The sequence below is a fragment of the Equus caballus genome, chromosome 20 (assembly GCF_041296265.1).
Source record: "Equus caballus isolate H_3958 breed thoroughbred chromosome 20, TB-T2T, whole genome shotgun sequence".
NCBI classification, from domain to species: domain Eukaryota; kingdom Metazoa; phylum Chordata; class Mammalia; order Perissodactyla; family Equidae; genus Equus; species Equus caballus.
The window spans coordinates 28,228,592-28,252,727 of NC_091703.1; the positions used below are offsets into that span (position 1 = coordinate 28,228,592).

General features: G+C 41.7%; 1 protein-coding gene across 15 annotated transcripts; it reads left to right on the forward strand.

Annotated features, from left to right (window-relative positions):
- On the forward strand, positions 1-9,635 carry ZNF391 (zinc finger protein 391). Of its 15 annotated transcripts, none has more exons than XM_070243967.1 (5): positions 1-189; positions 806-860; positions 4,863-4,948; positions 5,496-5,686; positions 6,451-9,635. In XM_070243967.1, exon 5 carries the CDS (start codon positions 6,529-6,531, stop codon positions 7,603-7,605), a length of 1,077 nt encoding a protein of 358 aa, XP_070100068.1. In that variant the 5' UTR covers positions 1-189; positions 806-860; positions 4,863-4,948; positions 5,496-5,686; positions 6,451-6,528; the 3' UTR covers positions 7,606-9,635.
- Positions 9,636-24,136: the final 14,501 nt, after the last annotated feature.

Consider the following 24,136-nt stretch of genomic DNA (forward strand, 5'->3'; position numbering starts at 1 on the left):
AGCGCAGGCGCAGAGCGGCTCCCGCTAGTACTTTGCCCATTCTTTCTTATCGTCTCTGTTCTCTAACGGGTCGTCTGGGCCAGGAGAATCAGGTCCTGGCCGTTGATCGAGCAATGACTGGCCCCCTGTACCGAGCAGGACATGATCAGGGGTCAGAGTGGAGGAGTGTCTGTGATCCCGGGAAACTTGGTGAGCGCTGGAGCAGCGGGTTGACGCAAGGGTTTCCCATTAATGCTTCCGGCTTCCCTAAGTCCGGCGCACTCAAGTTCCGTCCAAGTGCGGTCCGGCCCAGGGTGTGTCCCGGCGTTAGGCCGGAGGCGGCCGGTGAGTGGGGCGCTCAGGGCCCCAGGGCCGGGGCCTGGACGGGTGGCCCTGGAGGCTCTGGGAAGCGGTCGTGCGGAAACACTCGGCTCCTTTGGGGGAGATAGGCGAGAGAGCCGCGGGTGGTCTGGCCGCAGATCCGGCCCGAGGCGCCTCCGCGGCTGGGACGCGGCGCCGGTCTCTGCCTGGCGCCCAGCGCTGCCCTCCCGGCTGGGCTCAGCCCGGCCCCTCCGCCGCCATGACTGTGGGCCGTGGTCTCCGCTTCGCATCCGCCCCGGGGGGATGGAAAAGATCAGAGTTCCGTTCCGCTCCCCTCTAGCTAGGCAAGGGAGGGCTTCTGTACCTGGGGTGTTTCCCAGGTGCTTACTGTGTGCCAGGTACTGTTCCAGGAGTTAACTCTCCCAAAATTAACTGTCCCTAAAATTAACTCATTTTATCCTTGCATTAACCCATGAGATGTAGTATTGTTATCCCCATGTTACAGATAAGGAAGTTGAGGCACTCAGAGATGAAGAACCTTCCTGGAAGTGACAGAGCTTGTGAGTAGTAGCCTTTGTTCTATGGTTCTGATGATGAGGGTTGGCACTTGAATATAGCTGGTGTTAATTATTTGTTGGTGGAGGTATTGACAAGTTCTGTATATCAAATTCTGTGAATTTGTTATTTTGAGCCAATTTCCATGAACACTGATGCTGGAAGACCATCTTTTAGTAGGTCTGGGAACTTGATTATCTGCTTTAGGGTTGAACTGAGGCTGCCTCCTCCGTCCTCCTGCTGATTCCTTTGGGCATTGGCAAAGGCCCCAGGAAGCAGTCAGCCCAATACCAGAAAGCACAGCACCTGGAGAAGAGCTATTCCAGAACATTCAGAACTCGCTTCTTTCTGAATGAGATAATTTCTTAAATTGAAGGGAATACATGGGAGAATTCTTGCTGGATCAGAAACTGATTATAAGAGGAAGCGGTATGGGCAAAAGCATTTCAGATGGTTAGGGGAACAGGAGGTGGCCAGTGCTGTGAGGGCTGGAAAGTTAGTCACAGAAAGAGCAGACTGGGTTTGCTGGTGCTGCAGCACTTTGTGACCAGTGTACTTGAGAGAATAAGGATTTGGTAGGGATACAGTATCCACAGAGCAGTAAGATGATCCAAATAACTGAAGTATGAGGAAGAAAGGAGGAAAAGGCAACAGGAGAGGCAACTTTCCACACCATGGTAGAGGAATGCCTTGGATGGAACCTGGGTAAGGATATGACCCTAACCTCGAGGAGGTAGTGACCTCCTAGCCTCTCTGGAATATATCTGGGGGCTCCTCCAGGTATAAGACTTTTGTCACATCCACCAGCCCTCCCTTTCCCATTTCTTGTGCATCCTGCAAAGCCAGGAAAATGACCGCAGCTAGAGCAGCAGCTGCTGCAGGGAGCCTCACAGATCCTCCGGGAGCATCTTTCCTTAAATGTACACCATCACAATTTTAAAATTAATTGATTCGAGGTAAGCACAGCAATAATATAATCTCCTTATGTTGTATATGATATTCTTTATTGTAAATGCTTTGCCATCTTTTAACTTGTAGCATTCACAAAAGCTTTGTGAGAAAAGACAAGTACTAGTAATGCCATTTTACAGATGGGGGGACCAGATTTTAAGAAAGGTGAGTGACTTGCCCAGGAATGTGCAGCCCTATGGTGGTGGAGCCGCATCAGCTGCCTTCTGTTTTGACCCTCAGGAGGAAGTAAGGGACTACTGCCGTACTCCATTTGAACTCATACCCATGTGGAGAAGTTGTCAGAGAGGCTGGATTATATGCCTCAGATCACCTAGAGATCTGGACTTAGCCCAGATCCATCCCTTTTACCTGTTATCATTAAAGAACGAGAGACTTAAGCCCAGACATAAATGTCTATTGTCCTTTTCTTTGTATCTTGGAGGAGGTGAGATTACTTCTAGGCATATGTTTTACCCCTTAACCTATAGGGTTGCATTCAACTGGCCAGATGTAGACATTACTAGACCAGTGATTCTGGATGCCTTAGGATAAGACCTTTTCTCAACTTTGCTTTTGACCAAAAAGAAAGGCAAGAGGAGGCAGAAGAGGAAAAGACAACTGTCTACCTCACTATAAGATGAAGTCTCATGTAGGTTAAGGATTCTTCCTTCTTTTCTGAAAGTCTGTATCATCTTGCCAAGCAGAGACACATTTATTTCTCTTTTCATAGACCTTTCCTTCTTGGGTGAGTCTGCCACATTTTTCCCAGGGTGGGACTGTTCCCTGTTTGCCTACTGACTGCCCTTAATGTCTTCCTCACACTCATTTACTCTGTTTCATCATTGGGTTATGGAAGATCCCAGTGTTATTGGCCTGTTTCTTGAATGATTTCCTCTGAAACATGGACCTTAACCTCTCACATGTTTCTTGTGATTTGAAAAAGAGTAGGTTTATTTTAGTCTTATTCCCTTAGTTTAGGTAGATAGGTATATGCCTCAGAGTTTGGGACCTAAAATTAAACTTCAGGGATCAGATAGTTTTGGACCAAACAATCAAGTCCAACATCTTCATTTTACAGATGAGGAGACTATAAACCAGATAAATGAATCAATATTCATAAAATGCTTAGACTAGGCAGACCCAAAAGACCTAAAGAATCTCCAAGTTAGGTTCCTTTTACAGGTTCCTTTTTTTTTTTAATGTAGAAACTTTCCCCAATGGTTTCTATGTATCTATCAGTTGTGTCACATACGCAAACACATAATGCATAATACAGTTATACATGTAAAGAGCTTATCTGAATGCAAAAACAACATTTGGGATACTTGTACTACATGGTATATACACATTAGTTGAATTGTAGATAATCTTATATCAAAGTGGCATAGTTTGCCAGTCATCAAGATATTAATGAGCATGACAGCGAATCCTAAACTTCAAATTGGCCAACTCCTTCGAACTCTGTCCTAGTTCTCTCTATTTAGGATATTCTGCCTACTTTTAGGTAGCCTATGTTTTAATGGTTCTAGTGAGATAATTTACAAAGATTTTCAAATTTCAGATCTTCATGGTTTCCCCTTACTTCCAGAAACCTAAACATTTTCTCAACACTGTCTCTTCTCCAGAATGGAATATAACATGTAATAATATTCTACTATATATAAAATTCCCATTAGTTACCACATCACCTTTATGGCAGTGTGGGTGCTCTTAGATCTTCGAGGACTTCTGTTGGGGACAAAAACTTTTGCTTTAGAGGCTTTGTAATCTACCTACGGAGAGATGTACAATTCATCTATTGTGTAACTGTCAATACTTTAGTTCTATTTCACTAGAGAAGTATTTCTCCACCTTTCAGACCTACCATCCCCCTTTATACTATCCTGAAATAAAATTTATAGATAGTATTAATTACCCACATGGAATTTCCAAAATACCAATATATTATCTTAACTGTAATATAAAGGGGAAAGACAAGAAAAGTAATTTATAATAGAATAATATGTATTTCATCATGTAAAGACTGGATGAAACAGATGCCTGCACTTATTCATAAAATCACTGTGAACATCTACAAATGCAGACTAATATCTGAATGTCATATTTGTGAATCTAATACCATAAGTGGTTGGATTTTCCTGAAATGGTGAATAATTCTTAATAACATTCAAAGCAAAAGAATTATATTTCCTTGATTTTCCAATATATATCAAAGCTGTGCAAAATACTTTGTATCTACATGTAAAGTGGTGTTAGGTTCTAGCCTCAGGTCACTGTTAACAGCATTTTTGAAAGTCAGGCAGGATAAGGGACATTCTCTGTTTTGCAGGAATGCCCATTATCCCTGGCCCCCATTAAATTTCAATAGCACCATCCAATCAACATGACAACCAAAAAAACCCTCACAAATTCCCAAAACTCTCCCTAGGAGGTGGTACCGCTTACTTAAGGATTACTGTAATAAAAGAGAGAAATAACAGTGAACTGCCAACAAAAGAATCATGGAGTAGCATAAGGATCAGGACTGCAAGAATATAGGCCAGCCAACCTAGCAGTAAGGAAAATTCCTATTAGGGAGTATTGGCAATATAAAGTATGCAATTAGATTTTATTGCAAAGATCTTAATAAATTAGAACTTCTGAGTCTCATTCAACCCAGGTAGGCCTTTTGTGTTCCCTGTTTCCAGTTGATAGGCATGTTTTTGACAAAGCTGGAAATGGGCAGCAGCATTGTATTGCATCTGAGGTTCTCCAAGCATGGCTTCTTGGTGGATATCCTCCAAGGTTCACCTCCATATCTGAAAGGTTCCCAGTCTATGAGAAGGGAAAGACTTGTAACTGGATCAGCTCCTAATCCAGTGGATCTCAAATCGTGCTGTGAGCAGAAACATTAGGGGAACCGTTATACAGTTTGTTGCCTACTGTCATGCACAAAGCTCTGGATGAATTCAAAGGAGAATGGGTTAAAGAAAAAGCTTTAATGGGGAAACTTAAGAGTCCAGAGATGGGCAAGAAGATAAAACACAGATTCCCATACCCTCCCATTTTCCCAACAGAAAGGTTGCTGAAGCCATGATACTCTGCTGAACACTCAGCGTAAGTCAGTTTTCCAGGAGAGGGCCTTGCTGCTCTTCCTTCTAAGGCAAGTATAAGAACAGCCTTGTCAGTGGGGAGATAAACAGACTACTTACTTGGTGCCAGACAGTCTGAATATGGGGTGCCAGCTTTTTAACGGGAGTCACCTGAGAAAGCTAGCTGCCTAAAACCTGAGAACCTTGAAATCCTTGGGAAGTGCTGGCTCCACTGGCAAAAGGAAAAAGACACCTGTCTTATGGGAAGCTGAGTTTCTGTTTTAGAGCCTCATGCTGTGAGAAGAATGTTGGGCAGGGAGGCTGGTTCCAGCTAAAACATTTTTCAGGCAACCTAGACTGTGTTTCTATGGTTCTTTTTGGACAATTCAACTTGTCAAGTCATATGAAATTATTGAATACAAATATCTGGTTCCCATCATACTTACTAGGTCTGAGGCAAAGCCCAGGTGTCTGAATTAACAAGTTCCATAAGTGATTCTTATCTGGATGTGTATAACCTTTCTTTCAGAACCCAATTTTAGTCCCTTTCAGATACCCATTTTCTCCAGCCCCTCCAGCCACAGCCTCTGTGAAAGTTCACACTATCTTTTTTTATAGATTCAAAGCATTAAGATTGAGCTATGAATAGCCCTCTGTCTCCAGCACCCATAGCCTTGTATTAAATCATGTCCAATCAGCAGCAATCCCAGGATGCAAACTGAACATGATCACACAGTTGGAGGGAGAACAACCATAGATACTGGATCTTCAGGGAGCTGAAGAGGGAGTCACCAAAAATACCTGTCTCGGTGAGTGGTATCATGAAAAGACCACCAACTTGATATTTAGGAGACATGATTTCTAGTCTAAGCTCTTAAAATTTGCTGGATGACTTAAGTTACCCAGTCTGTTTTCTATTTGTCAAATAAGTGAATTGGCCTAGTTGAACTCTAAGTTAAGCTCTGTTAAGATGAGCTCTGTTAAATCTCTGATAGTCTATGACTGTAGACTTGTTTAGAGGAATACCTAAACTAGTTGGAAGAAGGGTTGGGGGACAAATGAGGGTAGCAGTGTGGTAGTTAGCATTTCTGAAATTTTGTTCTCTCTCAATGCCAAGAAAATGGTTATACCTAAGCTTGATAAGTCATCTTTACTTTTTGCTTTTTCAGGGGTATCTTTTCTATACTTGAGGGTCTATTCTTCTCATCCCTTTCCTTTCTGTCATTTACCATGATTAATGGGCTACAGTAACTAATAGCTCATTTTACTTTCTAATCCCCTACTCTTTGCTCATCAGCTGGTATGTGCTTATTTCCATTTTCTTTGGCTTAGCCCCAATCACCCTTCCCCTATTTTTTGACGTCTCTGTGCTCACCATGCCCCCTGTGAAAAGGCTGCCTGTTATCTCTTCTGGCCTTGTTCACTTTTCTTCCACTGTGCCTTTTTATTTTCTCCCCATATAAAGTTGCAAGTGTGCATGAATTGCAAATTAGTTGTCTTCTGTTCTGCCAGTTTATTTTCTTTGCTCTCTACACTAGACACAGGTGACATTTGCACTTTAAATGTCTTTCAGATAGGGAGAGTTGAACCGAACCAAAGCATCAACACCAATCAGGCTATTTCTGAAGAACTAGAGTTTTCAGGGTCAGCAATGGAAAGTCTCAGAGGGAATACTGCCCAAGGTCCTACAAATGAAGAAGGCTGTAAAAGTGAGGACCAGTTATCAAGGCAGACAAAATGTAATGTACAGAAGAAATCTTCTTTTGAGAAAAGAACAATCAGAAAAGTGTCAATGACCCTCAAGGAAATTTTCACTAGGGAGAGAGGCCCTGAATCCAGTGAATTTAGTCTAACCTCCAAACTTCATACACAGCAGAAAATTCTAAAGGGAACTAGATCCCTCATATCTAGGAAAAACTCCAAAGTTAATTCAAACTTAATTAAACACCAAAAACTCTTCTCACAAAAGAAACTTTGTAAATGCAACGAATGTGGGAAAGCTTTTAGTTACCAATCAAACCTTATTGTCCACAGTAGAATTCATGATGGAGAAAAGCCTTTTGAATGCAATGAATGTGGGAAAACTTTTAGCCGAAGTACACACCTTATTGAACATCAAAGAACTCACACTGGAGAGAAACCTTATGAATGCAGTGAATGTGGAAAAGCTTTTAGCCGGAGTACTCACCTTAGTCTACATCAGAGGATCCATACTGGAGAAAAACCATATGAGTGTCGTGAATGTGGAAAAGCCTTTAGCCGAAGTACTAACCTTAGTCAACATCAGCGAACTCATACTCAAGAAAAACCTTACAAATGTAATGACTGTGGGAAAGCCTTCAGTGACCGTTCAACTATAATTCAGCATCAACGAATACACACTGGAGAGAACCCCTATGAATGCAGTGAATGTGGAAAAGCTTTCAGTTGGATCTCATCTCTTATTGAACATCAGAGAATTCACACTGGAGAGAACCCCTATGAGTGCAGTGACTGTGGGAAAGTGTTCAGTCGAAGCTCATCCCTTATTGAACATCAGAGAATCCACACTGGAGAAAAGCCCCATGAGTGTAGAGAGTGTGGAAAGGGCTTTAGTCGGAGCTCATCCCTTATTATCCACCAGAGAACTCATACCGGAGAGAAGCCTTACAAATGTAATGACTGTGGGAAAGCCTTCAGTCAGAGTTCAACTCTCATCAGACATCAGCAACTTCACAGTAAAGAGTAAAATGTGAGCTTTCATTAATGTTAGTACAAAAGCACATGGCATAACCTCCTGCAGCTGAAAAGAAAAATGTATACTTGTTTGAGTTTTCCTTCCCTGACTAGCTATAAGCTAGTTTTAACCTAGCCTTCTTTTCTTTTTGTAAACTAAATGCTCAAATGAGTGATCGATACAATAAGGGGTTGACTTTAAAAACCTAATATATTCAATCTGATATTCTGGAGGGCTCCACCCTTAAGAGTATACAGCTACCTGACACCTGGCATTTCCTCACCTTATCTATGGGGCTTGGGTTCTGGAACAACAAGTGAACCCTCTGTTTCCCTACTATATCAGCCCCTTCACTTAAAGAGAAAATCCCGTGTGTGTGTGTATTGTCAATGCTTGCTGGCTCCAGTAGCAGAAGAGAAGGAGCTAGCTTCAGAACAGGACAAAAAACTTCTCACCAATTTGGGAATAATAATGTTGAGGCAAATTCAGTCTCGGGACTTAAAAGGACAGATTTTTCTCTTCCTTCCACTCTCACCATTTTTTTCTGTAGCATATTTTCCTCAGAGTATAACCCATAGTTCCACTAATGTGCCTAACTAATCCTAGTGTTATTTTATCTCATCCTTAGCAAGAATGTCCTAAACCTTAAAGACATTTAGTTCCTCCCTTATCTTGAAAAAAAAAAAGCCCTATTTTTTAAACTTTTCTTTTGTTTACAGACTTCATGAAACTTCATTAAACTCTCTGGCTCTGACTGTCACCAATCTTGTAAAGCTGATGTCTCGAGGACAAACTCAGTGCCTATGTCTCAGTCCTTTTCCTACTTGACATTTGCAGAATTGGCACTTTTGGCTACTCTTATGCCTTAAAATTTGAGTTTCTGGGATCCATGATTCTGTGCTGATCCACACTTTTCCTACCTCCCAGCACTCCTCTGATTAAAAATGATCAGCTCGGTGACTTTGGGCAAGAGTTGGACCAAAATAATCTCAGTTTGTCAGGTTATAAAACTTGAGGTTATTCATTAGATTGTAAGCTTCTTGAACACAGAAATCTTGTTTTACTTTCCTATTAAACATCACAAAGTCCTGTGTAGTCACTTAATGCCCTGTAATTAATTGCTTACTGACTCCTCTTTATCCCAGGTAATCAGTCTGCTAGACTTTATTTGAAATGGCTTAACAGTTGATTTCTTTCTCTCTATTCCTACTGCTGTTGCCAAGTCCTCAGTAGTTTGAGCCTAGATTACTAGAGTAAACACATCGTTGTTGCCCTTGTCTTCCTGTCTATCTAGCTTCCTGACTAAACTACCACTTTGCTCAAAAAGAGTCCACAGTTTCCCACTGTCCCCAGGAAAAAGTTCAAACTTAAACTCCAAGACCTTCCACAGTTGGATCTCTTTACTTATTTTCCATTACTCCCCAATGTATGTGGGCAGGCCTATCCTTTGTCTCTGCTACACCCTCTTCTCACACCTAGCTTCTTTTCAAACTATTCCATGGCACCGTTTTACATGTCCTGCTTTCTTCCTTGTACCTCCAGAAATCCTATCCATACTTTTAAGGCCCTGCTCAAGTCCTGCCTCTTTGAGACTTGAAGTGCCCCACTTTCTTAGAAGTCCTTTGCAGGGACGGTTTGCATTGTTCTCATGCATTACACCCTTTCTTATTCTGTTCTCTGGTTCTTTCAGGTGATTTTTTTCATAAGCTTTTTTGAAGTTAGAAATTGTCTTAAATCTCTTAGAAGCCCCATCTAATACATAGTGCAATGCAGGCCTGGACGCTAGATTTAATCTAAACCAGGAAGGTTTAATTTAATAGTGCAATCTCTTTAGTCTTTTGAATGGTGAGATAATTTCATAAATATTTTGGCTCTTTATGTCCTCCCTTGAATCATGTCCATTAACTCTTGGGAATGACTCTCCTTTAGATCTCCTGGGATGCTGGCCTCTTAGCTTTCCACTTTGTAAGGAGTAAGTGAGTTTATTCATGAAAACAGTGCCTGACATATAGTAAGTACTCAATAAATGCTAATTGTTATGATTCTACTGTGTCACATCTTCCTGTAGCCTTTCATTTCCTCCCCTGCAGCATCTGTAACTCCATTACCAGAAATGAAAAACTAGGATCACAAGCAAATAAGTTAGAAGGTATTTCTTCTAACTGTCATAATAGGCAATAGCCATCTGTTTTATTATAACTCTATCATATGTCAAAAATGACTCAAGACAGCTTACAAGATATGATAAAATAGAAAACCAAAAGCATATACAAATCAGCAGTAGAGAAAAGAGAAAGTGCCTAAAAGATCCAGGTCAGGACAAGTTATGGTATGCCATACAGGCAGTCAGAGATGCAAACTGAGCATTCTAGCAACCAAAATGAGATGATCATTTACTTACATGGTATTTGGAAGGCGGGGGGAAAAGTCTATTCTTCAAGGAAAGCAAAGCTTTTCTGATAGATTTAAGATGAATTTCTCCATTAGCCTTCATGTAATTATACAATGCATTTGATAGCAAAAAAATAAATAAATCAAATAATATATCCTCCACAACACCTACCATATAGTAGGTTCTCCAGTGAATAAATATGTAGTTAATAGTAGAAGGCTAAGAAAGGCAGGGGTGGAGACTGTTCTTGGGGTGGAGTGGGGTTAGCAGGAGCAGGGCGGAGACTATGTTAGATAATCAAGTAATTAATGGGTGCCAGAAGAAAATCTCTTTTTCACACATTTGAGTCATTTAATTCACCACATTATGGAGTGAAGAAATGGAAGTTTATGGATGTTAAATAACTTACCCAACGACGAGGATTTGACCCCAGTTCTGCTTACCAGTACTGGACCTCTTAAGCTGGACCCTGGAAAGATCTGGAAAAGAAAGAACTGTGTAAGTCAATGCACAGAGGTGGGAAAATGCCCACGGTTTGTTCCAGTAAATGAATAACTCTCTGTCTATGGCAGGGAGTTCAGTGAAGAAAAAAATGGAAAGTTGATTTGGAATTGGATAACTAGATGATGGCAGCCTTGAGTACTAGATTGTGTTTGCGTTTAATCTTTTAGGCAATGAGGGAATTACAGTTTTTTGATCATGGTAATTAAGCTTGGTTTCAGGGGTAAGATTAATCTGGTAGAGGAGACAGGATGGTTTGGAAATGAGAGAGACAGTAGGCAGAAAGTAGCTGAGAAGCTGGAGACACAGAACAGTGGTATTGGGAAATAGAGAAGAAACTGTAAAGGAAAGATCCGGTGAAACTGGTGACTAGATATGGGCAAGAAAGAAGAGGGACCAGAGGCTACGTTCCTTAATTGCTGTTGTTAAATTTTATTAATTTCATTAAATTTCGTGTAAACTACTAGGGCATGGAGGGAGGGATTTCTGATATACAGTTAGCAGTTAGTCATGAACACAAAACATAAAAAAGTTGAATGTCTGGTAAGATTAACTTGCCTCTTAAAAAGAAGTCAGTGTGGAACCAGAAACTTGGGATTTCCAGTGGAGAAGTTGGGTCAGAAGATAAGAGTGATTGGGAGAGGTCAGCTAAGTTTATTTTAAGGAGAAACGGAGGGCCTTCCGATGCAGCCAGAAGTCACTGTGGTGGCTCACATTGAAGAACATCCTCAAAATAATCTGCCTTACACGGAGCCCAAAACCAGGCGCTCAGGGTGGGCCCTTACTTTTCTGCGAGACCTGCAGGTCGAGAGGAAGAAGGGTTCCCGCGGAGGCCAGCTGCCTTCCCTCTTGCTCGCCAAGGCCCCTAAGCCATTCGGGGCATCCAAGTAGAGAACGAGGCGAGCGAGCTGGAACACCACCACGTGGCTAAGAGCCTCTGGGCTCCGCGCTTTGGACGTGCATCTGGCCCTTCACGGCCCCCGTAGGCTGGCGGCGACAGGCGTGTGCAGCCGTTCTCCCCAACATGGCGCGAAGGCCGCTCCTAGAAGGCCCTCGATGGGGGCCAGCGACCGCCCCAACTCCATTTTCCCGCTTCTTGGCGGTGCACTCTGAAGCAAGAGCCTCCAAAGAGCCAGGAGGGCGTCGCGTGCGGCCCCGGCCCAGCATCTCCTGGCAAGCGTGGTCGGCTGGAGTGTTGCGCGCGGGGCCCGCCGCCCGTCCGCCGCCCGCAGCACAGCCGAGCGCGGGCGTGGCCGGGGCCGCAGCCGGCGAGGGAAGCCCCGAGGCCGGGCCGGCCGGGATGCCTTGCCCCTCCACTGGACCCGGTTTTGTGTTTTCATTTTCTTATTAAAACAATAGTTTACCAACTTTTTCTTTAAGACAGTATAGAACTAGAAGTGAGCACGTGTGGATTCTGGTTCTCGATTTTCCTCCTGAGAAAGGATGTGAGCGTGGCTTATTGCGTGAACGCAAGGAGGGCTGGCGGTAAAGCAAGATCCGACGAGTTCGCAGCCTTATCCTGAGAAGGAAGAAATGTTTCGTTACATACAGAGTGTGCGAATGGTAGGTGAGTTGTCCAGTTTTCTTTTACAAAAGGGTGTTGCTTCAGATTTGCTGACTTCGGTAGTGAAATGTATTTGTTAGCGGTACAAAGAACTTGACTATGCTTCTTATTATTTTTAACGTTGTTTTAATGCTTTTTGGTACAGCAATTTGGACTCTAAATTCAATTTATTTTAATACTTGGTTTTAATGAAAAAGTGCTTTTTTGGCTATGCTTACTAAATCAGTATACTGATTTTTTAATCCCATTTTTATGCTAAGGTTTGTGATGGAATTCTGCTAGTGATTTTCTATCTTTCCTGGTATGAATTAGGTTTTTTGCAAAAGAATCAGAAGGTCTTGTGTTTTAATATTTTTGACAGTTAAAGATAGAAAAAGGACTGTTGGCGATTTTGAAACCTGGGTGTCAGAAATATTGTCGGTATAGACTTTGAAGTTGCCCTTTGCCCTCATTCCTAGTTGATGGCCCTTTATTTAGTTTTGAGGATGGAGGCAGCAGCTGGTGACAAATTTAACTTTTACATCCCATCAAAGCCATTTCTGTCTTTTCATATCACCTTTCACCTTTTGTCTCCCAACACATGATATCTTTTATAATTTGGCTGTGAAAGGAAATGAAGGAGATAGGAAGGACAATCACAGGATGATAAAATTTAAGAAAAAGGCCTGGAGGGGAATCAAGACACCAAGTCCATACCTTTTATGATTTTTTTTTGAAGTTTGAGTTTTTCTCTCAAACATCATAAAACCAGACAAATCCATTTTAAACTGGTTCTCTAGGAAATAAATTGATAAAATGTAACATTCACTTATAAAAATTTGACAGATTTTAAACATACACAAAATTAGAGAGAATGGTACCGTGAATTCCCATATGCCTATTGCCCAAATTCAACAGTTATTAAAATTTTGCCACATTTGCTTTATGTGTCCATTTTTTCTTCCTTTGTCTTATTCTTTTGCTGAGATATTTTCAATAAAGCTAAGACATCATGTAATTTCATCCCTACATATTTCATTGTGCGTTTCTAAAAACAATGGACAATTGTTTACATAACCTCAATGCTATTATCATACCTAACAAAATTAACAGTAATTCCTTGAATACCCTTCATTTTATAGATTTAACGCAACCTGAGCCACATCTGTTTTGGAAAATGAGAAACTAAGGTAGCCCCAGGTCTGGATGGGGATCCATGCTAAATCTAAGAGTTGAGACAGGACATTTCTTCTCACCTTTTATTCCACCCCAACTTCCTGGACTATAACGGTGTTAACTGAGCCTGTTGGATCCTTCAGAATATTGGCTTCCTCCTGAGGACCTGGAGATTTGAGTCCTTGAGAACGGTTTTCTAATATTTTTCTTTGCTTTTCATCTTCTCTGATAAGCCTTCTTTCCATGGTTAACCATTTCCTTACAACTTCATAGTCTAAAATGACTCTTTTACAGTGAACATGTGGAAACTGAAATTAAAAACACATCCCGTATCCAATCCATCAGCAAATCCTATTGGCTCTACTTCAGAATTGTTGCAGAATCAAACTACTTCCCACCATTTCTACCCTGACCCAAGCTGTCTTCATATCTTTCTTAGATTAGTGCCTTGTAATGGTCCCCTTGTTTTCATCCTTGTCCCTCATCTCCATCCCTAGCACATCCAGTCTCTTGTGAACACAGCACCAAGAGGGATCCTTTTCAAATTTTGTTAAATCATGTCACTCCCACTTAGAACTTAAATCACGTCAGTTCCCACTCAGAACACTTCTTATCTCACTCATAGTAAAAGCCAAAGGCCCTAGAGTGGTCTGCAAGAACCCACATAGTCTGGCTCTTCATGACCTCTTGAATCTACCCTCCTATTGCTCTGGTTCTCATTCCCTTTACTTGTAGCCACAATGACCTCCCAGTTGTTCTTAAACATGTGAGGCCACTCTTGCCGCAGGACTTTCATATTTGTTGTTCCCTCTGCTTGGATTCCCTTCTGCCCAGATATATGCTGGCTCTCTTTCTCTTGTCCTGTGCCATCTTCTCAATGAGGCTATTTCTTGTCTCCCTACTTAAAATTGCAATACATACCCCACTGTTATTTTCTATATCCATGTCTGTCTTTATTTTTTCTCAAAATATATACTCTGTACTTTACTTTTTAAAATTTTTATTGTCTATCCCTCCTACTAGAATGTAAGCTTCATCAGAGGAAGGATTTTTATTTATTTTATTTACTGCTGTATTCTCACTGTCTGGAAGAGTAAGCACTTAAAGAATGAACATAGAGGGGCCGACCCCGTGGCCGAGTGGTTAACGTTCCACATGCTCTGCTTCAGCAACCTGGGTTCACAGGTTTGGATCCCCAGTGCAGACCTACACCACTCATCAGCCATGCTGTGGAGGCATCCCACATGCAAAAAGTAGGGAGAGATTAGCACAGATGTTAGCTCAGGGCTAATCTTTCTCAAGCAACAAGAGAGGAGGATTGGCAACAAATGTTAGCTCAGGGCAAATCTTCCTCAGGAAAAAAAAAATAGTTAGCATTAAAAAAAAGAATGAACATAGAGAAGAACTGGTCTTTGTATTTTTGTTTGTTTCAGATTCAGAGATGAGAACTTAGGCCAAGTTGGCAGTTTCTTTCAGAGCAAAGCATTACTGAATAAGTAGTACGAGAGCACATCAGAGAGAGACACGTTGAGAACCTTCCTCAACACCCTCTGTATGAAGAATCACATGCAGGTGAGAGGAGAGTAGCAAAGCTTAGAAGATATTATGTAGGAACACATCACAAGAAATGCCTTTCGGAGGAAAGGGGCTTTGAGAAAAATATTAGTCACTTACTCAGAAAACCCCACTGCGGAGCATGGGTATGAATATAATAGATTTAGCAGAAGCTAAGGCAGTGTTCACTGAACAACAGACTTCTTACAGGAAGAAGATCCCATAAGTGTAATATATGTGAGAAAAGCTTCAGATGGAATTGAAAGCTAATAAAACATCAGATTGTTTTTACTGGAGAGAAACCACGCTGTTGTAATGACTATAGGAAAGACTTTCATCACCATTCCAATCTTATTTGACATAAAAAAAATTCAAATAAAAGTCATTATTTGTCATCAGAGAAGCCATAAGGAGAGGGGTCTTATACATATGATGAATATGGGAAATCCTTTACTCAGCATGCTGTCCTGGATCAGTGTCAGGTAACACCTACAGGAAGGAGGCCTTAAAAACGCACTGTCTATTGATGGGGCTCAGGGCAGGCCACCCCCAGGTGCGCCACTCTGGTATGTGGATTATTTCAAGATGAAGACAATAAAGGCTCAGAAGAATCAGGAAGGACATTTGGCCTTCCCCCAAATTGCCTAAAAGAATTTTAGATAGAAGGCCTGATCCAGGAAGGAACTAATGCAAGATAACTATAGCATAATGTAAAATAGGTGTGATAGGAAAGGCACCAGAGCCCATCTTATCAAAATTCTGTCTCTCGGGCCACATTCTCTATAGGTGACCCAGTAAACAGTTGTCTAACAAACATTTGTTTTCCATCTCCATATGAATTGTCTTCCTCCCCTTTGAAGTCCCAAACCACTACCCCCAACACCCTTCTTTGTCTTTAGCTGAGAGAGATTTAAGGGGGCAGCTTTGGCCATTGTGGTGAGTTGCTCAGTTTTCCTGTGTTTCTTCCGTGTATACGTGTTATTAAACTTTATTTTATTTTCTTCTGCTCACCTGCCTTTCTAATTATTTGACCAGCTATAAGAACCTTAATGGAAGCGGCAGGGGAGGGACTATCCCTCTTCCACTTCAGTGTAAAAAGGCATTTCGTTGCAGTACTTCACTTATTGTGCAAGATAGAATTCATATACATTCAGTGAATCTGGGAAACTTTTTCAATAGATGTCTTTCTCCCTCCCTCACCATCTTTCCCTTCCCATGTCCCTTTCTCCCTCCCTCTCTTCTTCCTTCGCTCTTTTATCACTCCTTTATCAGAACTCATACTGGGGAAAAACCCTATAAATTCAGTAAACGAAGGAACACCTTTAGTCAGAGTTCATATCTTATTCAACATCAGTGAGTGTGGGAGCTCTTAAAACCAAAATGCACAGGTTATTTCTCACATAATATATTTAATACTGGAGAAAAACCAAACAAATGTAATAAATACAGAAGGCCTTCAGTTGCTCTGCACACCTTATCAAACATCAAATCACTGATATTGGGAAAGACTGTACAAATATTGTAAATGGGAAGAGCCCTTTAAGCATAACTTATCTCTCAATAGCAATTAACATATACAGGAGAAAAACCTTATTTATCTAATCAGTGTGGGAAATCTTTTGGTCTTGTTTAATCTCTTAACATCAAAGAACAAATATTAAAAGCCCTACTAATATACCACATGTGGAAGGATCTTCACTCAGAACTTATCTCTTTCACGGTATCAGTGAATTCTTAGAGAAAAATCTGCTTTCACAAAGCATCAAAACTTCATAATAGATAATACAAACTTCTGGTTTCCAGTCCAATCTGTAAAGAGCTTGGACGTCCTCACTCCCATCTTCACAAGAAAAAAGCTGAACAAACTGAAAATCAACAACTCTTTTTAAAACTGTCAGAGAATTGAGGTCACGGGGCAAATACCGTCTTAAAAACTAGAGAGACAGACAGGTAGATATAGAGAATCACAACTTACCTAGAGCAGAAACCAAGGCTGCAGCCAAATACTGATAGGGTCAATTAAAAGGTAATTGATTAACTGTTGGAGACTAAGTGTGGTTAACTTGAGAGTTAAAATCTCCTGGGGGTCCAACCTTAATGGAGCCCCCACATTTTTAGGAGGTTTACCTCCAGGAGCCCTACCAGGTTCTCACTCTGAAGATCTGAGAAAAATCCTCTGCCTGCTGGAAGTAACCATTTTGGAATAGGCCCAGAGCTGTTCCATTCTCCTTAACAAATACCTCAAGGAAAACTATTTTACTAGAGCCTAACTAGATGGAAGAAGGGAAATACCCAACTCTAGCCTCCTCTAGCCTTCCTGTCTCACCCAAAAGGGAGGAGGAGTACTGAGAAGTACTTGTGAAGGTCCCGCCCAGGGTCACAGACTCACCAATAGACTGAGGCATAATTGTAGGTTTATAGAACACGTCCCCCACCCCATCCCTGATACCTTTACCACCACATCGATATAGTTTCTGTATAGTAATGGAGGATCACACATGAAACAGCTGTAAGACTCAGAATTTTCAGAGTCTAGGGAAACCCAAGGACAACAGAGGAGACATAAACAAAGACATGAGGAAATTTTAGCCTCTGACACCTGCAGCTCCAGAAAACAGTAAACACAATCTAACTCCTAGCCAGACAAACATAAAAACTCACACTAAAAGCCCATTTACCTCAGTTCCTTTTACCTGATACATCATGTCTGGATTTTAGCAAACAATTATAAATCATACTAAAAGGTACAAAACACAATCTGAAGAGACAGGCTGGGAGAAGGGATGCTCACATTCAAACCCAGGACAGCAAGCACTCCTGCTTGCCCCATCCCGAGATGAATGGACTCAGGTGTGTGCACATGAGAAGCGAACTCTCATATAGCAGAGATTTTGGAATTATCAGATCAAGAATTTAAAGTAATTATTATGGATATGCTAAGGGCTTTAATGGAAAAAGTGGGCAACATGCAAGAATAGATGGATAATGTAAGCAGAGAGGTGAGAACTAAGAACGAATCAAATGGTAATGCTAGAATTCAAAAGCAATGTAACAGAAGTGAAGCATAGCTTTCAGGGGTTCATCGGTAGACTGGACACACCCAAGCAAAGACTCAGCTTGAAGAATGTCAATAGAAACTTCCCAAACTGAAAAGCAAAGAGAAAAAAGAATGAAAAAGTCAGAACAGACTATCCAAGAACTGTAAGACAATTGCAAAAATTGTAACATGTCTAATGGGAATACCAGAAGGAGAAGAAAGAGAAAGGAGCACAAGAAATATTTGGGGAAATAATGGCTGAGAATTTTTCAAAATAAATGATAGATAATGCATAACCATGGGAAAGAAATAGATGTGGGAACAAAACAATGTCAGTCATATTTATCATTTTATGAAACACTTAAGAATCAAAATGTATCTGAGACCTCTTCGCTCCCCAGAGAAAACATTAGCTACACAAAGGCCAACCTATGTGCATTTAACTTTCCTAGGCCAGGGTTTATGCACCCAGGCCTCTTAAATATTTTAACTGCCTCCTCCTGCATTTATTTTTCTTCTTCGTGTGCTCTTTGGGAGTTGCTGAGGGTAACTTTTGAATAGATTATTTCTGTTTTCCTAACCCCAGAAGTACTGAGTTAGGGAAGCTGTTACAAAGAAAGAGATTTGGAGGCCTTTGGAGTAAATCACACCATCCTGCTGTATCAGCCAAGGAAACACTCCCCCTGCAAAACTCCCCAGTTCTTAAAACCAAGAGAAGTAAAAGAAGCAATTCAGGAAGAGACTAATGTGGAGGCTGAAGCCCAAGAGAACAGATGCATCTAACAGCCAGTTTATGAGCAAATATCATGAATATTCCATTTGGTCCTGCATTCTGCATCCCCTGACACATTACTCCTCAGTTCCTCTATCCTTCTCTTTTGTGTTTTTCTCACTGGCTGCCTCTGTGTGAACTTTCATTCCATCCATTTTACCCCTTGATACCCCTGATATCCGTTCCCCTACATTAAACCCAGCATATATGGGGTTAAAACCAAAACACTCATTCCCTGCTTACTCCCTGGCTTCCTGGCTCCAAAATTCACTATCCTCCCTGGAGACAGACACAGCCAAGGATAACCATGTGGATTCCTTATCTCCTCCCCCTCCTCCCTGTCAAGGAGCTACAGGCTGGTGGGAAAGCTGCTGGCCAGCAAGATCACAAGCTCCCTTCTCTCTGCAAGTAGTCTCAAGGCCAAACACAGGCTGGTGGAAAAGCGCTGACCAACAAGGCTATATGCTCCCCCTCCCCTACCTAAAACCCCAAATGAAAACCCTTCCTTTTAGTTTTTTGGGAAGTTTGGGATTTTAGCATTAGCTGCCCTTTCTCCTTGCTCAGTGCTGTGCAATAATAAAATTCCTACTTTCTTCCACTACACCTGGTGTCAGAGATTGGCTTGCTGCGCAACAGGTGAGTGAACCCACTTAAGGTTCGGGATATCACCCTCTCCTCCTCCTGTTTTTTCTCTACGCTTCTCAGTTACTGCCTTATGTTGAACAACTTTTTATGTATTGCTGAATTCTATTTGCTAATATTTTATGAAGGATTTTTGCATCAAAATTAATGAAGGATATTTGTAGTTTTCTTCCTTTTATTAATTTAACCTGGTGGGGTCCTGTCTTTGTCTGGTTTTGGTATCAGGGTAATACCGGCCTTATAAAATGAGTTGAAAGTGTTCCCCCTATTTTCTAGAAAAGTTTGTATAGAATTAGTGTTAATTTTTCTTTAAACATTTGGCAGAATTATCTGGTGAAACCATCTGGGCCCGGAGATTTCTTTGTAGAGAGTTTTTAAATTATGAATCCAGTTTTTTAATAGTTATGGGGCTATTTAAACTATTTCATATTGATTGAGTTATGGTAGTTAGTACTTTTCTAGGAATTGGTTCATTTCATCTAAGTTATTAAATTTATGCAGGGATGTATGCAAGGTTGGTAGCAATATTCCCTTTTTCATTTGTGATATTGGTTATTTGTGTCTTCTCTTTTTCTTTGTCTTGCTAGAGGTTTGCCAATTTTATTGATCTTTTCAAAGAGCTAACCTTGTTTCATTGACTTTTTCTATTTTTTTCTGTTTTCTATGTCATTGATTTTTGTTCTTTATTATTTCCTTCCTTTTGCTTGCTTTGGTTTTATTTTGTGTAGTTTCTTAAGGTGGGTGCTTAGAATATTGATTTGAGACTTTTCATCTTCCCTAAATTTCCCTTTCAGCACTGCTTTGGCTGTGTCCCACAAATTTTGTTATGTTGTATTTTCATGTTCATTGAGATCAATGTAATTTTTAATTCACTTTCAGACTTCCTCTTCATCTCGTGTGCATGTTTGTTGTTTAGTTTAGAAGTGTGTTGTTTAGTTTTCATGTGTTTAGGGATTTTCTTGTTACCTTTCTGTTAATTGATTTCTAGTTTGATTCCACTGTGATCAGAGAAGATAATCTGTATGATATCAGTTCCTTTGAATTTTGTGAGGGTTTTTTTTTATGGCCCAGGATAGTCTCTATCTTGGTTTGTGTCCTGTGGGAACTTAAAAAGGGTGTGTATTTTTGTTGTATTATAATACAGCAATAATACAAAGGGTGTATTATTTTTGGGTGAAGCCTTCTACAAATGAAAGATCCTCTTGGTTGACATCGTTGAGTTCTCTATACTTGCTGGGTTTCTGGACAGTTGTTCTATTAATTGTTAAGAGTTAGGTCTTAGAGTCCTCAACTATAATTGTGAAATTTTTCCTACTTTCTCTGTTTGAGGTGCTTGTAAGCTGTACCTTTGTACAAATATTCTCATCTTTTCTTTCCCTGCTTTGGTATTCTGTCAGGAGTCCCCAGGACCACTGCCAGGTTTGGCGATTCACTAGGAGGAATCCCAGCTCTCAGCATGTAGTCGTACTCATGGCTATGTTTTATTGTAGTGAAAGATACAAAGCAAAATCAGCAAACAGTACAGGCACATGGGGAAAAGTCCAGAGGAAACCAGATGCAAGTTTCCAAGAGTGCTCACCCAGGTGGAATCACACAGAATGTGTTTAATTCCTTCAGCAATGAGTTGTGACTGTCAGGAGTTCAGCTGAGCTGGGAGAGAAAGATCTGAACTGTCAGGTATCAAAGTAGCCAATTAAAGCAACAGTGAGCCAGAATGAGAGTACCAGTGTGGAGCCTTTAACCACTTACTGCAATAATATTAGCAAGCAGCTAAAACTGGAGAAAGTTCCAACTGCCCCCTGTTTCATTTCCCCTCCATGAAACTGCTTGCTGATTAAGGTCAGGTGGTTCAGCATAGATCTTGGGGTCCTCTCACTGTTGAGGGAGCCCCAAAGAAAAGACTCTGGCAGTGTTTTGGACCCTGGGGTTGCAGGGAGGGCTAGTTAAAGTACTGAGTCAGAGTGGGGAGAAGTGTCTTCAAGACTTCGCTTTCTTCCTCCCTATAAAGAAGCCCTGGAAGAGGCACCTGAAAAACCTTTGCTCAAGGCCTCAGATAAAGAGACCTAGGAATGAGGTGCCTGGGCTAGAAATGCAAATATGTGCAGAGCATGACTGGCCAGAAGGACCTGAGTCTCTGACTGCAATTCTCTTCAGAGACTGCAATGTATTGATTGTACACCAAGTGATATGGGGAGGGCAGCTTTCCCCCATGAGGCCTACTGGGTAAAGTCTTTGTAATTGCCTATGATGAGGCCTGAAAAATCACATATAGGTTTTTAACCAGGCGTCAGAGTCCTCAGTGATGACATTTGTGAAATCTTATCTACCAGGGAAGGTCATTAGGGACTCTGTGCCCAAGGCTTTTTATTAGGGGCTGGTTAAGTACGTACCCTCTGCCTAATGTGTACCACAATTTAGACTCCCAGAGGAAAGCAGGTGTTCAGCATAAACCACATTGTACATGGTTTAGACACAGTGAACCACTCTTATCAGTCATGGGAATTATGAGAACCCTCCCCAAATCTATGCTCCCAGATGCCAGCCAAGGGCCGACTTTGTAAGCAGGCTTTTCTAAGGATAGCAGTCTCAGGCCTGTTGTGTTAATTCTTCTGCACAGGTGTCTAAGAGTTGACTCTGCTTGCTTCAGGGGCATCATAGCTCTCACTCTCCATTGCAAAGTTTAGTCCCTTCACCTCACCCCAAATTCCATCATCTTTCAAAATTTTCTTCTACCATGAGCTTTCTTTTGCCACATAAGCATCAGAAAAGCTCTTTCTCTGTCTGCAAAACAAGGCTGCATCTGGAGTCCTACTTATTTTTCCCAGTGAGGATACAGATAGTCTGGGCTCATTGTCTTGCCTTCTATGCGGAGGCAGTAAAAGAATGGTTAAGACCATAAGTTTCAGAGCCTGCCTGCCTGCTTTTGAAGTCTGCCTCTGCCACTTGGTAGATATGTGATCTTGGGCAAGTAACTGAAACTGTGCTGTCTCCTCCCCTGTGAAATGGAGGGTAGTGGATAGTAATAGTATTCTGACTGCTATATGGAAAATGGAAGATAGGACAAGGTAAGATTGGAAGTAGAGAAACTAATTAGGAGACTCTTGCAGTAGTCCAGGTAGAAGATAATGAGGTGAACCGTGTTGGTCTCAGTGGCTTGGTGAGAAGGGATGTGATTCTACATATATTTCAAAGATAGCAGTCAAGAGGCTTTACTGATGGCTGAGGGATATGAGAGAAATTCCAAGGCTTTAAAATATGAGGACAGAGTAATAAACACAAATAAAAAACAAAATTGTATTTAGTGAAATGGGAAGACTAAGGAAGGATAATTTTTAAAAGGTAGGGTACCGGTAGAGAATCAGGTGTTTGGTTTGGGAAATTTGGGTTTGAAGCTACTGTGTTCCAGTGCTCTAGGCCTAATACTTTGGCCTATGAATCTAGCTCTGAAACCTATTTTTCCTAACCTTCAGCAGTACTTGAAAGCTCCTTTGTGAGCTAGTTGTCAGGCTTACAGCTATATCCTCCCCACCATCCCACACAGAGTAAATCCCCCACATTCCCCATAAGGGAACTCATTGACATAGCAGGTGCATAAGGATACTTACTATCATCAAAGTTCTAGCTTCTTTTTCTTCTCAGGAACTTTGCGGATGCTCACATGGGCTCATATGACACATCCACAGGGAGCTCACGGGGGCTCACAAACTCACAGAAATCCTCACAGACACAGTACACATACCCACACAGGCAGAGTTACACCCACACAGATGTCTGATGGACCCACTGAGACCCTAGAGGAGACTGAGCTGAGGAAGGTACAACCAGCATTCTCCCAAGCCAGACCTCTGCATTCATGTCTGAGGCATGAATCAGGTATTCCAGAGCAGAGACGAGGTGGTCAGTTTGTCAGGCAGTTGGTTGCTTAGATACTCAATTAGTTGAGTTTGGTCAGTTATTCCTACTCAGCAGTCACTGAGACATACTTGAATATGTAAGCAAACTGCTTATGAGTCAGCCAAGCCATGCAGTTTTTCAATTAATTAGGAGTCATTAGCCATCTAGGGTTAGTCAGTTGAGAGGTACATCCAATAATTTATTGTGCTTGTCCTGTCATGCAGTCAGTGGGTAGAATGTTAGGAGTCAGTGAGGCCAGCTGTTTGCCTGGTGGGTAATGGTCAGTGGAAACAAGCTACCTGGCCACAAGGAAGGTTCCTCCTGAGACAGGTGTGTTCCTGCCCTCACCTCCCCCCCGCCCCGTGACAGCGGGAAGATGCACTAGAGGATGGACAGAAAATGTTTTGTCTCCTGAGTCTCCATTGCTTCTATTTGTGGGGAAAAATATTGTGTGCCTGGTAAGGAAGGACAAATGCAGAGTCAAAGGATGATGCTTGTGGATGGCAAGGGATGATGGCAGAGGCAAGGGATGGTGCAGGACAATACCAGGCTAGAAGTGAATGACTCTGAGCCCCCTTCTCTATCCCAGAATAGACTGGAGGCTTGGAAAGGGAGACAGGGGAAAGTTTTTGTAAAGCACATCAGGGAATGGTATAGGGACCTGTTGTGACTGGGAGCCCCCGTCCTCTATGGAATGCATCTGTTGCCTGCTCATCTGATTGATGCTGGAGATATGGCTCTTACCTGTGATTATGGTTTTGGCAAATTCCCTCTGTGAGGCACAGGTGAGAGCGCCCAGTAAGCATCATGTCCTTGGTGGGCAGGAGCCTGGCCAATGATGATGTCGAGTAAATGCAGCTTTCAGTGGCCTTTCCTATTCTCCCAGATATACCCTTTGAAAAGAGTGGGATATAGAGAAAATACCTAAAACACATGGGCTCATGTTCCAGCTCTGCCTTATGACAATACGTGACCCTGGGCAAACCATTTAACCCCTCTAAGGCTCTGTTTACTGAAATGTAAAGTGGTGTT

Excerpts from the sequence above, each read along its gene's own strand:
- ZNF391 (XM_070243967.1), top strand. The coding sequence starts at position 6,529 with ATGGAAAGTCTCAGAGGGAATACTGCCCAAGGTCCTACAAATGAAGAA.